At 31.6% G+C, this 12,500-nt stretch overlaps 1 protein-coding gene across 1 annotated transcript in view; it reads left to right on the plus strand.

The window, feature by feature from the left end:
* The window catches only part of LOC137648430 (cell adhesion molecule 3-like), a 209,273-nt gene that overhangs the window by 135,007 nt on the left and 61,766 nt on the right, over positions 1–12,500 (plus strand). The window contains exon 3 of the mRNA XM_068381349.1: positions 11,035–11,244. Within this exon, the coding sequence (XP_068237450.1) occupies positions 11,061–11,244 (184 nt within the window). The 5' untranslated portion in view covers positions 11,035–11,060. The remainder of the gene's footprint in view (positions 1–11,034; positions 11,245–12,500) is intronic.

Consider the following 12,500-nt stretch of genomic DNA (forward strand, 5'->3'; position numbering starts at 1 on the left):
TGGGCTGCTGCTTAGCTAATAATTATAATAATAATAATAATAATAATAATAATAATAATTAATAATAATAATAATAATAATAATAATAATATTATTATTATTATTATTATTATTATTATTATTATTATTATTATTATTATTATTATTATTAATTATTACCCACTATCTTGATATAAATTACAAAATTCTTTGATAGATATCAGAGAAGTTTTGGTGTCAATTCAATATTTTTCTAGATGTCAATCCAATTTCCTAAAAAGACGTTAGTTCAAAATGGATAATGAAGTCGGTAGACCAAACATCTAAATAAGCATATGATAAACCAACGTGTTTAGAAAACTTTTTTTTTTTTTCAATGTCTTGTTTTTCAGCTTTTTTTATGTTTAGGTGTTAACCCAAAAAACTTCATATGCCAATGTTTTTCTTAATTGTTTGTATTTATGTTTGAGTTTAGTGATGCAGAGTTTTCCATTTTGAAAATCGAAACTAAATGTATGATAGGACATTAATTTTAGGAAATATATGCTGATTGCCAAAAATATAGCTAAACACGCACATCTTACTTTTTTTTCTATTTTTTTTTTTTTTTTTTTTAAGAAGTGATATTATTCCTCGCATTACGAACTGCTAGTAAGTACATTGAACAACATGCTGAAAATGGCACGATAACATACGCAATTGGGTATGGCTAAAAGTTTGTCGTGCATGGCGAAATAGGATGACTTTTTCCGATGTCATTTGGTGGAATATTTATCCTCCTTTTCTAGTTTCTCTTTTCAGTGGAGGGGCTGCATGCTACCTCATCATTTGCATCGGTGATGTCATGGTTTTTGGTAGGCTGTAATATTTCATTTATATTCAGTGGGAAATAAAACTATCGTTACTGTGCTGTGACTCTCTCTCTCTCTCTCTCTCTCTCTCTCTCTCTCTCTCTCTCTTATATATATATATATATATATGTGGTGTGTGTGTGTGTATATATATACATATATATATATATATATATATATTTATATATATTATATATATTTATATATTTATATATATATATATATATATACTACTTCTCTCTCTCTCTCTCTCTCTCTCTCTCTCTCTCTTCTCTTTTCCATGGTTCTTCATCTGTTTTCTTTTTATTTACATCTTAACACATTTTTTTTATATTTTTTTCTTATTAAAATATGTTTACTTTCTTCTATTTCATTCACAGCGTTTGCTTTTTGAGCTCCTTCATGCCTACTATTCCTACGCGGTTATTTAGAATCTCCTCTCTCTCTCTCTCTCTCCTCTCTCTCTCTTCCTCTCTCTCTCTCTCTCTTTTCCATGGTTCTTCATCTGTTTTCTTTTTATTTTACATCTTAACACATTTTTTTATATTTTTTTTTCTTATTTAAATATGTTTACTTTCTACTATTTCATTCACAGCGTTTGCTTTTGAGCTCCTTCAGCTACTATTCCTACGCGGTTATTTAGAATCTCTCTCTCTCTCTCTCTCTCTCTCTCTCTCTCTGCTTCGTTTTGCATGGTTTGTTTGTCTGTTGTCATTTGGCTTCGTGACTATCATTCTTTTTTCCTTTCAACGTTCTTTTTTATTGTTTACTTCCAATTGTTTCATTCAGAGTCTTCACTTTCTGAGCTCTTATCCCTACATATTCATATATTCTTATTTTTTATACTCTCTCTCTCTCTCTCTCTCCTCTCTCTCTCTCTCTCTCTCTCCCATTGTATTATCTTTATCCTTAAAAAACATTGATTAATAACGTTAATCATATATATTTAGCAAATTCGTTATCAATCGTTTCAATAAAACTTTTCGGAACGAAATTCGTTTTTAATGAAATATGGTTTAGAATATAGGAAGATCTTCTGGGTTTTACCTAGATAAGAATAAAATGTATAGACAAAAAAGAAAAAAAGAAAAAAGGCAGCACTGAAATAAATGAGAATGCCTCTCTTATGCTGGAGAAACGAAGAGGAGTCATAATCATCTCTTTGAACATGTAATAGGAATTATGTTTTAAAAAATAACTTTTGGAACGCATATCAGAGGACTTATGATAATTATAAAACGATATTCAGAAGCAATATTACTAAAAATAGAGTTGGGAAGGCTCATCAATTAATGATATATTACGAGAGTTAAAGGTTTAAGGTTAAAGGTTTCTTGTGTCAGTCTCATTTCATAAAAATAGATGCTCACCAGTAAGTCACCTGGGCATCTCACAGCCCCCCTATTTTGGTGCCCAACCCACAACAAAGCCACCCCAGTAAACAGCTTAAACTCATGTTCCCTGGCGGGGATCCTTCTGCCACCATGCTATTGCTAGGCGAATACGTTACTACTGCACAAGCCAGGAGGTTAGGAACAAATCCTTTTGTAGCCCAGATATGATCAGCATAGATTATGTGGTAATAAAACCAGGTTTTGGGCGGTTGTTAGAGAAGATTATTATTATTTTGATTCTAAGGTTGACCAACATAATTCCCTTGATAATCCTATTCCCTACAAAAGGAAAACCTTTATAGTAGTATATTGAAATTCTACAAAAGTAGATGCCTGGTAAAGCAGTTAATGGGCAAGAAGATTCCCCCCTCCCGCACAAAAAAAAAAAAAAAAAAAAAATCAAATGTAATCTTTACTTCTACTTCTGACGGAGGGGTCACTAGCATTGACAGGTTAAGAAATTCTTTAAGGCTCTGCATCTAGGGTCTTTTTTGTGTAAGTCCAATACAATTTTTTTTGTATGCCACAAATATTTAACTAGGGCGGAAATAAACAAAAAGAAAAAAAAAGATTAGATATAGGAAAAGTCACGTATGTAAATTTCTAAAGAAATTCAAATGAACCTGTGAGTGAAAGGCAACGATAACCGAAGTATGCAGAAGATTGAGTTAGAAATTTCAAATGAAATTAATACTTAAAACTAAGAAAATGAAGGATATACCTGCAAACACAGGTTAAAATCTATATATTATGAAAGTATCTCCCATTTTCCAAATATACTAAATGCTTTCCAGGTCTCATTGTTTAGCCTCAATGGAACTATATCTATTTTTGTTTTCAGATCTACAAAAAAACAATTATAATTCTTATTTGCAACATTTATGCTAAACACGACTTATTACTGATTTTGCCTTTCCTGTAATTATTAATTTATGTGTCGCCTTTTCCATCGGTTTTACATTTGTTTCTTATTTATAAATTGATTTTAATTTACGTATCTTAAAACACGCAAACATCCATGAACGCTAGCATAGCCAGGTTCCAGTTACTGGCATCACCCATCCCAGTGCCTTCTTCCAGAACTTCTTCCTGTATATATTTCTTCAAAGCCATTACAACTCTCACCTACAGTGAAATTCATCTACCTTGATAACACCAATAGTTCATTTCTTGGAACTCTTTCTATGCATCCATCTAATTTCCCTCTGAATAACTCATTATACCTTTAAAAACAGCCTTGCTGGGGGTGTATACCGGGATGATATGGCATCCTCTCTTATCTATCAATAACTTTGCGGCCATGAGGCTGTCATTAATACACTGAACTTCAGTGACATTCTCTTTCGATCTGAAAGGACAATAGTTCCTACCCTATTTCTCCTTGCCATTTTTATCAATTAAAACAATTGCAATTCTTTAATTTTTTTCATGACGGACTATCTCCATGCATGTGTCGTAATAAATGGTCAGACGACGGCATTTTGCTGAATGCAGTAAACAATAGGCACGAGAAATATTTCATTCATATTATATCCTCCAGAAATGTCATTAAAGAATTAAGAGGGTGGTCTCTGTCTATTTTCATTTCATTACAAAATATACATAGTAAAGTACGTCAACCACACCAATTACCAAAAAAGGTCAATATTAAAAAAGAAAAAAAAAACTTTCAAAATCAGTCATGTTTCTTTACCGAAATTGTATTGAGGGTAATACATAACGCAACGAGGTATAAAGGTGCCAGGAGGAAGCTTTTGAACCCTGTTCTCTCTGTCAGCGGAATTTAAGTCCTTGGAGTATCTTGCATCTGATCACAGAAAAATACTATTAATCCAAATATTCATATTCCCATCTTTTCAAAATGATTTTATTATATGCTCGTTTCATCGGTAGTACCTTCCACAAATGCACATATTAACTATTTTTTTTCAATCAAATAACTTTAGTAATTCAATCTAACTTTTTTTAGTTTATGTTTTCTTAGCATAAATGAATTGGTTATTGACATTTATTTGCTTACTTATATGATTACAATACTAGAAATTGATGAAATCGGCGTTGTAACTTAAAACACAAATTATTCTCCTAAAACTCTTTCCATCACCCAGAGCTCAGATGGCCATTTTGAATAGTAAAAAGAAATATCTTTCAAAAGCAAATATTTCCAATGCAGAATTTAGTTTTGAATATCAAAATAATATTCGATAATACATAGGGTTTTTCCATAAATCCGCAGTGATCCCTTTCTATTCCTGTGAATTTTCAAAGCTTCCATATTTCCGATCCCGCAAACCTATCTCGTGTTTTCAATGACCATGAAATATCCTCCTGGTCGTCGACCGAAAACTAATTGCAAATACAACGAAGCGATGAAATAAATAACATGGCCCTCCAACCAAACCCTTTGATTATTCATCTCACATGGGTTTATGTTGTATTTTGATATTACAATGCCTGATGGCTGTGGTTCTGCTACATCAAAGTAATGCGCTCTTTGTATGAAGGCCAACTACGAAATCTAATAAACTGACACTTCATACATAATCTAAATTCCCTATGTTAAGCAATTGTAATTCTTTTAAATATAGTTATTCCGTTTCTAATTTTATTAAACATTGCGTTTATATATATATATATATATATGTATATATATATACAGTATATATATATATATATATATATAATATAAATATATATATATATATATATATATACTTATATATATATATATATATATGTATGGTATGTATACATATATATATATATAATATGTATATATACATAATATATATATATTATATATATTTATTTATATATATCAAATTATAATACATTTCTTCTGGACTTCGTCCATTTCATCATGTATAGTGGAGAGTGCCTATTTTCTCTGTCTAAACAAAACTCACCAGAATATTTTCTTTTGCAGGAGTGTTTATTTTCTTTCTTAGTAGTTTATTTCTCTTTCCTTCCATATATATAGATAAATTTTACTTCTCACCATGTTTTGATTGCTTGACTTTACCTTGTTTAAGGCGTTTACATCTTCAAATAAATAAATTTTTTACTGGGAATAAAATCTCTTGGTTTTTTGTTCATCCATTTGGGTTTCTCCATGTCCATTTACAATATTCAAATTTATAAAAGAATTTACCGATGATTTTAAGATTTTTTTTTTAGGATATTTCAAAATCATGCCTGTTCAAATCATTTCTTGTACTACTCCAAATTTGCCTACAGCTTATTTTCCTCTCTTCTTTAGACTTATTTTAGCATGGAAATCACTCAAAAGAAAAACAAATAAAAGGAATAAACGAGAGTAAATTGAGTATCAAGTTTTTCCAAAGATATCTCCAAATCTTCATAAAATAATTCTATCTCTGCCTCTGTATGGGATGTTTCTTGGTAGATACGTTCAAATGATCTTCAGTCTATACTTCTTATTTAGTTTGATAGTTAGTTCTGCCAATCTATCACCAATACCATAAAATTTCTTCTCTGTTACCTGCAAGTTTTTATTAATAAGAAAACCCAATCTATGTTTTTATGTTCCTTTTAAGTCCTCTGAACCAAAATATATGGCCCTCTTTTAACTTTATGTAAGGTTGGCAAAGACACCAGCTACCCTTTCAGATACTACCACTAGAGATTAATTGTGTCATTTGACTTTTGGTGCTCTTGGGTTTATATTGTGTTGTTGTTCCAACTAGGGTTATAGCGTAGCAAGTTCTAATAATAATAATAATAATAATAATAATAATAATAATAATAATAATAATAATAAGATTCCCCAGTTCATCTAAATTTGCTAAAATCCTACTATATCCCTATATATTTCTTTCAGCTCTTTTAGTAACACAGCAAGATCTTCTTCCTTAGATGAGATCCTGATATTGTATGTGGAAAAGTGGGATGTATCTCCGTGCCACATAGGGCATTTTATCACTGCCGCTCGGGACTGTGAGCAAGGAAGGATGGTAGAATTCATGTGTTGGATCTAGCTAGTATTCCATCACCACCATGGCCACTGCCGATTGGTGATTGTGGAAAATTTTCGTCTATCATTCATAGAAACCAACCTAGTATGGGGTTGCCCGGATAGTCTAGTACAGCTTTGCTGATTATGGCAGAACACAGAAGCTTTCATCAGAAATGGATATATATATATATATATATATACATATATATATATATATATATATAATGTATATGTGTATATATATATATATATATAACATATATAAATATATATATATGTATATATATATATATATATATATACATATATATATGTATATATATATATATATATATACATATATATATATATATATATACATATATATATATTATATATGTATATATATATATATATATATATTTATATATATATACATATATATATATATATATATATAAATATATATATTACATATATATATATGTATATATATATATATATATACATGTGTGTGTAATGTATATATCTTGTTTTTATATTCATGCATGTAAAAAAAAAATAATGAACTTCTGCATCTTCCAATGATAATTGTTTAGCTCCCAACATCCAAGTGATACTGAAACTCATTTACACGGTCAGGTCAAAGGATTCCACTTCAATACCGAGACGTCAGAAACAGCAGAAGTGCATTGCGAGCTCTTCTTCACCCGTATTTTTCAGGCAAATTTAAAAGGAATAATCCGAGAGAGAGAGAGAGAGAGAGAGAGAGAGGAGAGAGAGAGAGAGAGAGAGATAGAGAGAATGTTTCTGAGTATCTAAAATATATATACTTATTGGTGACTGACGAATACTTCACTGTTTACGCGTGCTAAAGAAAGAAACTGATATTCTAATTTCTTTAAAAGTGTTTCATTTTGGGGGACACTTATTTTTTCTGATTAGATTTGACAGATAAAAGAAAAAACAGTAGTATGAAGATCTTTAATGTACTCTTGTACTACGATAACACTGAATTGTTTCACGACTGCCGACATTAACCGACAAACAAGCATTATGACGTCTCCTCTCTCTCTCTCTCTCTCTCTCTCTCTCTCTCTCTCTCTCTCTTTATATATATATAATATATATATATATATATAAATATATATATATATTTATATAAATGATGGTCATCCTCGATAATACTGTTGTTATTTAATTTCTTGTCAAGCTATTTGACTCTCCATAAAAGATATCAGTATCTTTAGAGAATTATGAGAACAATTTCCTTACAGAGACAAAAATAGTCACCAATAGTTAACACAATATTTAATAGCAGAAATATATAACTCTATATTTACAGTTATATTCCAAACCTTGATCAAGATGAAATGCATTATGACCAAATTCCGACTTTGTATTCTTCAAGACTTTTATCCAAGAACACCGGTTTTGTTTCCAGTAAAGATATAAGTGGATCGATATTAGGCCTGTATTGATTTCATGTTTCAACATAAAATCATTCAGACCTTGAAGCGTGACTATACTGAATTTATTAGTTCAAAATGCCATGAAATGTGTGTGATACACAATATGTGAAGACGTTTAATTGTACGTGAAGTAGAACTTGCTTCCGCATCCATCTGTGTCATCAAATAAGCCTGGTGTTACGAACAAGAAGCAACGCATCGGCAAGTTCACACACACTTATTACTCTATAAATGATGTATAAATTCGATCACTGTATTTGTCACCCGCAAAATAACTTGAATAAGCGGACCTCTTAGTTGTTGATCTATTCAACATTGTAATTTTTTAGGTTTAGGTTATTTAATTCCACACAATTAGGTATTAATACCCCTCCCTATGTCGTTTATTGGCTTCAAGATACCCGATGTAAGGATGAATTTTCGATGAAGGTCGAATTCTGTAACTATAAATTGATTATACACTCTCTACTGTTACACTCAACTATTGTATACGATGTAGATTATAGACAATCTACTCAACAAGTTTATGAAACATTAGCAAAATATTAACAGCAATGTGAAAATAATGGCCAGGCAAACGGAAAAATAAAACTATATTTAATATTTAACATAAGTATTTCCAACAATACAAAAAAATCCACCGAATAATCACAATACATCAAAACTAAAAGATATACATAACTCTTACGAAGTAGGTTTTGCTTTGCTTTGCTTTGCTTTGCTCTGCAGTAGTATCCCGTAACCGAATATTAAGTGAAAACAATGATTCGCTTATGGCTGTCAACGCAAGAGCCTGTGTCTTGCATTAGACAATGCAATTTTAAAGCAAAGAAAAACCTACTTCGTAAGAGATATGTATATCATCTAGTTTTGGTGTGCCGTGAGTATTCGGTGGATTTCTGTGTAATGTTGTAAATATTGAGGAGTTGGCTTTTCAAACTTCTATGCAGTGAGGGATAAATAACGTTGAGTAAGTTCAGATATAAAATGTTGACACGAAGAACCAGTGCTTCTGTCTGATGATGAATGTACTCTCAATCTTCTTTGTCTTCTTCAAAATACTCTATCGTTTTGTGTAGGCATTAATATTCAGCCACAGATAGTGCAGCTGAAGAATGTCTCCAAACACGAACAGTGTTCAGTCAGGTCTCTTTCGTCTCAGCCTTCTCCCGCTCGTCACCTGTCCTTTTTATACGCGGGACCAATACTCCCGACTATTTGTGATGCACTAGAAGCTTCCAGGACTACCATACGCAACATGACGCCACGCGACGAAGCCATACTCTGATCATCTTGCACTGTATAGCCCTTGCCCATGAGACAACTGGCGCCGAAGTAAAATCGAGAACTCTCGTAGAAGTTGAACTCGGCGATACTTTCATTCCACAATTACATTAACATATATAGCAAAATGAATTGCTTTATTCTACACCAAAATTCATGAAAAAAAGCCTTTTTACAAGTTTTATCATATAGTATACGTAAATTTAATATACATATAACCCCTAAACATGCAATTAATACGAATGAGCATATAAAACCGGCTATCATTCAATGAGAAACTCATACCTGCATCAATAAACCTCTATGTAAAACACAAGTACTGCATGATACTGTACATGAAAACCGGGAAGTCTTAGCAATTTCACTAAGCATTTTGCTTCGTTAGTAGGGTGCGTTGGTAAAAGATGGTGCTTACCAAGGTAGACTTGGAAGTGAGGAATTATTTGTTGGACGGACGAGGATGATGACATGAGGAAGAAGATATAACTGCAAATGTAGGTGTTACAAATTTTTTTCTTTTTCTTTTTGTCCAACCTGACAGCAATGACAGGTTCTTCAGCGTCAATATAGGTGACTTGGTAGCCTTTCTTTTCTCAACTTTGACTATGAATTGATCCAAATTTTGCTGAATGGTGTTCCACTTTTGTCTTCGAAAAGTATCCCATAAATCATTGTAAAGACCTTCAGCCTAATTCATAATTTATGCAAAACTTATGGCTGAAGGATTTGGAACTCAATGATCGATGAGAACTTGGATAAATGGTATAAGCCCTGCTGCATTTATATAACCTTGTAATTTCTTGGTTCTGGGAACAGGAAACTGTCTTCTATTGGGCTTATGACATCCTGCTTTTCCAAATAGGGTTGTGGCTTGGGTAATAATGATAATGATAATGATGCAAAACATCTATCAATAGTATTGGGTAAATTAAATTTACAGATTTAGGTATATCCATATCAATAAGTTCGTAATAGTCAACATGTTCACGGTGCAAAATAATGAAAGGACTTACTTGTAATTTCTTTGAGCCATTCTTTGGAAATTGCTTTATTACACATACCAACAAAATTGAATATATTGCATCACATTATGATTATATGAAATATATTGTAAACATGAGTAAACATATGAACCTTTGTACAATTTTCAACCCAATAGCTAAAGCCATAGTATCCTGGAAAATAAATATAATTTCTACTATAAAAATGGATTGAGCACTAAGTTTTCATTATGTTGTATTGCAGGAATATATGGCCAATTATAACTTCTATAGTTAAAAAAGAGAGCAGATTATGAAGAGAAGGAGAATCTGTACAAAAGATTGTTCAGAAACCTAAACAGTACATAAGAGCTTAGTGTTTTGAAGCTATCGTTGGCGCAATCCCTGTATGTCTTTAGAAAAGACGATTAGCATTAGGTACAGTTTTCTTGATAAATACCGTACCTATGAAAAGAATACTGCAAAAGAGCAGGACCCATTCTATTTATATAGTGTCCCTTGAAAATACGTCGTCTTTTAGGAGAATCTTAGGTAGAAAAATAACGTTCTGCAGTAAAATTGAGCAACTTGCTATTGTTCCATATTGCTGCATGTACAGCAGGCCTCTCCTGACCAAGTTTTAACGTAAAGTTTTTCCATTTTAGATCTACTTATTATTTTTTTTTATATATATAATTTTATTATCAAGCCTTGCGGTCCATGGACTCGCAGGAAGCCTTCAATCCGCTGATTGCCCTGTATTTACTCCATTCATTAGTTATTACTTACACGTCATATCTGCGTGTGTTGTTCCCTTCAGACTTTGAGCCTTGTCACTGTAACACATTACTGACAGAGTGCCATCATTCCTACTTTATTCAAGACAGAGGCTGCCTTAAAAAGAAATAGAAATAAACTAGGTGTTAGTGTTACAAAAACTGAAAAGAGGTAACATTTGGTTAAGAAAATAAATAGGTTCTCCTTTTTCAAAAATATCTGGTCTTTCACAAGCTGGGAAGTCTTATAAAACAACTCAAGATTATCTGTGTAATGTATGCTAACTAGTTCCCACAGTAATTCAATATTAAGATTTTTTTCTTTTCTTTTTAATTTGTACAGGTGAAACCGAGTAGATACACCACAAGATGTTGAAGCGCCAAGTCCATCACGAATCTAGTGATTGTTACCTCATCAGCCTTGCATGGCTTTTACATTCTTCTTGGAATTGGTCTTCCACCGGAGACTCTTTATCGACCCTGGGAAGAAAAAGAGGTACAAAGCACAGAAAATTTATATTCTGCCTGTTACTCGTACTTCTTAAAACAACTGGTAAGTAGCGGCAATAAAATTCACCAAAAATTCTTGTAACAATTTCTTTCAATAGTGTTTTACTGAAAGAAATATTTCTCATCTAACTAGGAGAACTACTATTCAGGGATAAATTTGTTTAATGGTCATAAATCTACGTAGACTAATCTTTTCATTGATAGAAATAGGAAATTAGCTTTTGTTAATACGATTATACTAGTAATTGAGTATATACCAGGCTGTTTTAATCCAACGAGAATTCATGATTGTTAGAAAATGTGAGAAAATGTCTTCCTTCCAAGACAACTGGAAAGACATGAAAGCGGTAATGACTTATAACACCTGATATTGTTTGGATAATTTCAACCAATGTCACCAAGAAATCAAACAGAAATCAATACCAGTCTCCTAAACCTGTTTTAATGTGTAATGAGAACATTCCCATTTTGTAAAAATGAAAATTTTATGACAATTTAAAAGGTTGAATATGAATCGATGAGTCTTATAATTATGATATTTTTTCATTAGGATGGACCATGGATAACAACTATGACTCGAAAACTAAATAAAAATAATATACAGAATAACGACAGGAAATATTCACTTTTGGAGAAGTAAAAGGTAGCAAAAATGCGGCCCTTGGTTTTACATGAGACTCGAACAAATTCAATTTCAGATCTCGAATATCTAGACGACAACAATCGAAGCCGATTTCTTTCTCAACCTTCGTAGTACTTGTTTGAAAGGTAACGATATCCATGTATCAATGAAACTCTTTATTGTAAAGAAGTGCCATTATCCATAAATCAAATTCTGCTTAAGATATGATAAAAAACATTATTTTACTTCTATTAGTTTTCATATGGTTGAACAAAATTACTGTTTTCTCGTAATTATATAAACGATATCCATTTTATATATATATATATAATATATATATATATATATATATATATATATATATAGAAAAACTTTAAATGAAATTTGAAGTATTGATCCTGTAACGCGGCTGTATTGCAAGACTATTTGAGACTGCATAGGATTCAATTCACTTGACTTATCGACCATTCGTATTTTGTTCCGAAGGAAGAAAAACAATGGTTGGTGACGTAGAGTTGAGCCTTCATATTACTTTTTCCAGGACTTTATATGAAAATTAAGTAAAAGACTTGATAGAGTATGTTTGAAGAGATCATGCATTTTTCCTTATTATTGAATAATAGTAGATATCGATTGCGTAACTATGTACTCTTTTGGTGATCTTTACTTGCTCTTAC

The sequence above is a fragment of the Palaemon carinicauda genome, chromosome 10 (assembly GCF_036898095.1).
Source record: "Palaemon carinicauda isolate YSFRI2023 chromosome 10, ASM3689809v2, whole genome shotgun sequence".
Classification (NCBI taxonomy): Eukaryota; Metazoa; Arthropoda; class Malacostraca; order Decapoda; family Palaemonidae; genus Palaemon; species Palaemon carinicauda.